Below are 2,880 nucleotides of genomic sequence, written 5' to 3' on the forward strand. Positions count from 1 at the left end.
CAGATCTCATGATTTATTTTTGAATTATGTCATCATTGAGTTTGATAAATTTGTTTCTTTATAATAATAATATATATCGAGTGTAGTCCTATAAAATAGGATCTGAGGAGGATAAAATGTACGCAGCAGTCCATATTATTATCTTAAAAGCAGAAGAGTTGTTTTAGTGGAAAAAAATTCAATAGAACTCAACTAAAAAATAAATAGTCCAAAACAATATACATATAGCCGAAATAACTGAAATAAAAAAAATAAAGAAAATCACTTCTATAGCATAAATAGTAAAATAAATAATTTCTTTTATAGAAGATAAAATAATTCTACAGTCAAATTATTATTAGTGAATATATTTGCAATCCTATGAGCACATGGTACGGTCACATACCACCAAACTAAACCAAACAAAACAAATACCACATGCTCCCTCTATTTCAAAAATATTACCTTATTTTTTTTAGTCTCTTTTAAAAAAAAATAATTTTTTAATTTTAATTTTTTAGATGGTATATTTAAAATCATAAAATTAAAAAATATTTGAATAAATTTAACATAATATTAATTTAAAATCACAAAATTTATAAAAAAAAACTTATTTTTTTAAACTCGGTTGGAAAGTTAGAAAAGGAATTAATGAGTATATAAATATACTCTTTTTCTGTTTTCCTCTCAGTAGGAAACTTCCTGGAAATTCACCATGTCTTCCTCTTCGTCCACCCATTTAATCTCCCCCTCCTTCCTCCCTCCTTCCACTATCCTCTTCTCTTTCATTATTCCTATTACTTTTCATTTTTCTATTTCTACTTTGTACTACTAATAATGAAGCAGCTCATCAAAAACTTCCCTAAAAAACTCTTCAATTACAGCAAAAGTACTCGTCCATCCAAAATCTCTCGATCTGCAAACACATCTTTTGGATCATCATCCTCAGAGTTCGAAAAACACACAGGTGCATCCACGCCAACAAGCGTTTTACCTAATAATGGCTTTTCTGACATATACCTGGAACTCACCAATGCATTTCACATGATGGACAAAGACGAGGATGGTAGAATAAGTAGAGAAGAGCTCGAAGAGATATTCAGTACTCAAGTTGGATCAAAAATGATTAGTAAAGAGGAACTGACGCTGTTGCTCGACGGCGTTGATGTTGATGGAGATGGATGTATTAGCTTAGATGAATTCAGTGTTGTCGTCTCCGCTTTTGGAGTTCCGGCATGTGATGAGGAGATGCGCGATACGTTTGATTTTTTCGACGTCGATCATGACGGAAAGATAACGGCGGAGGAGCTGTTTAACGTGTTTAGTATGATTGGAGATGGAAGGTGTACGTTAGAGGATTGTAAGCGTATGATAAGAGGCGTTGATAAAAATGGCGATGGGTTCGTATGTTTTGAGGACTTTTGTGTTATGATGGAACAACAAACACGTTGATAAGTAGCCAATGATAGTTGATTTTTCTAATATATAGTATGTTATTTAGGTTAATGTTATATTTTTGTCATTTCTTTTATTTTGATGGTCATGTTCGTTTTGTTACTGAATTTGGCGAAATTAATCCGAGTTGGATCCGGTCCGCTCTGTATGATAAAAGGTGTTTATAAAAATGGAGTTGGGTTTGTATGTTTTGAGGACTTTTGTGTTATGATGGAACAACAGACACACACGTTGATGAGTAGTTGATGATAGTTGATTTTTCTAATATAATATGTTATTTAAGTTAATATTATATTTCTGTCAATTTTTTTTGTTGATCATGTTTGTTTTGTTATTATGTTTATCGAAAACCACCTATTTTCCATCATAAAATAGAGGAGGACAAACACGAGGTGATATTAACCCGAGTTGGATCCAACCCGCTTAGTAAAAAGGAACTAGTATTGTTACTTAAGTGTGTTGATAAAAATGGAGATGGATAATTGTATGTTTTGAGGACTTTTGTGTTATGATGGAACAACAAACACGTTGATGAGTAGTTGGTGATAGTTGATTTTTCTAATATAATATGTTATTTAGGTTAATGTTATATTTTTGTCATTTTTTTTAATTAATTCTATTTTGGTGATCATGTTCGTTTTGTTAATGAGTTTATCAAAAACAATCTATTTTCCATCATAAAATAGAGAAGGAGAAACTCGAGGCAATATTTACCCGAGTTGGATCCTACCCGCTTAGTAAAGAGGAACTATTATTGTTACTTAAGCGTATGATAAAAGGTGTCGATAAAAATGGTGATGAATTTGTATGTTTTGAGGACTTGTGTGTTATGATGGAACAATAGAGACGTTGATAAGTAGTTGGTGACAGTTGATTTTTTTCCGAATTCAGAGGAAAAAGGTGTGTTTATTTAAGGGTGGGGATTAATCGGGATTGATCGAACGGCTAGGATTGATCCATTTTGGAGGTTGTACTAATTAATTTCCTCCCTATTTTACCCATGAACCGAAATGGAATGGGCTTATTTATATACTTTATGTTATATCAAACATATATATGTTATTTAGGTTCGTATGTGTCGTCGATGTTTGTTTTGTTATTGCTTGTTATTATTGCTTTTTTTTTTCATCTCCTTTTGAGTCGAGATCAGTGATACAATCTATGCCGAGTGAATCAGTCCTTAAGGAATCTCTATGAGGATTTCGTTCGATGAGTACCAGAAAGTGATCGACGAAGTTGCTTTAAAGAATTATGTCTGTCTATCGGAGAGAATAGGATGATAGGGCCAAAGGTTGCCTCCTCTTCCCCTCACTCTCCGTTCCTCATTGAACCTTGAGTTATCAAAGCCTTTCTGCAGACTCGGCTTGGCCCAATCGCCATACGCCATCGACGCTTGAGTTATAATTAATTGAGATTGTTCATATGTATATGTATATCAAAAGCAAC

General features: G+C 32.8%; 1 protein-coding gene across 1 annotated transcript; it reads left to right on the plus strand.

The window, feature by feature from the left end:
* Positions 1–307: 307 nt before the first annotated feature.
* On the plus strand, positions 308–1,620 carry LOC107843864 (probable calcium-binding protein CML36). The gene has a single exon (XM_016688266.2). The coding sequence runs from the start codon at positions 817–819 to the stop codon at positions 1,429–1,431; it is 615 nt and encodes a 204-aa protein (XP_016543752.1). The 5' UTR covers positions 308–816; the 3' UTR covers positions 1,432–1,620.
* Positions 1,621–2,880: the final 1,260 nt, after the last annotated feature.

This window comes from Capsicum annuum, chromosome 10 (assembly GCF_002878395.1).
Source record: "Capsicum annuum cultivar UCD-10X-F1 chromosome 10, UCD10Xv1.1, whole genome shotgun sequence".
Classification (NCBI taxonomy): Eukaryota; Viridiplantae; Streptophyta; class Magnoliopsida; order Solanales; family Solanaceae; genus Capsicum; species Capsicum annuum.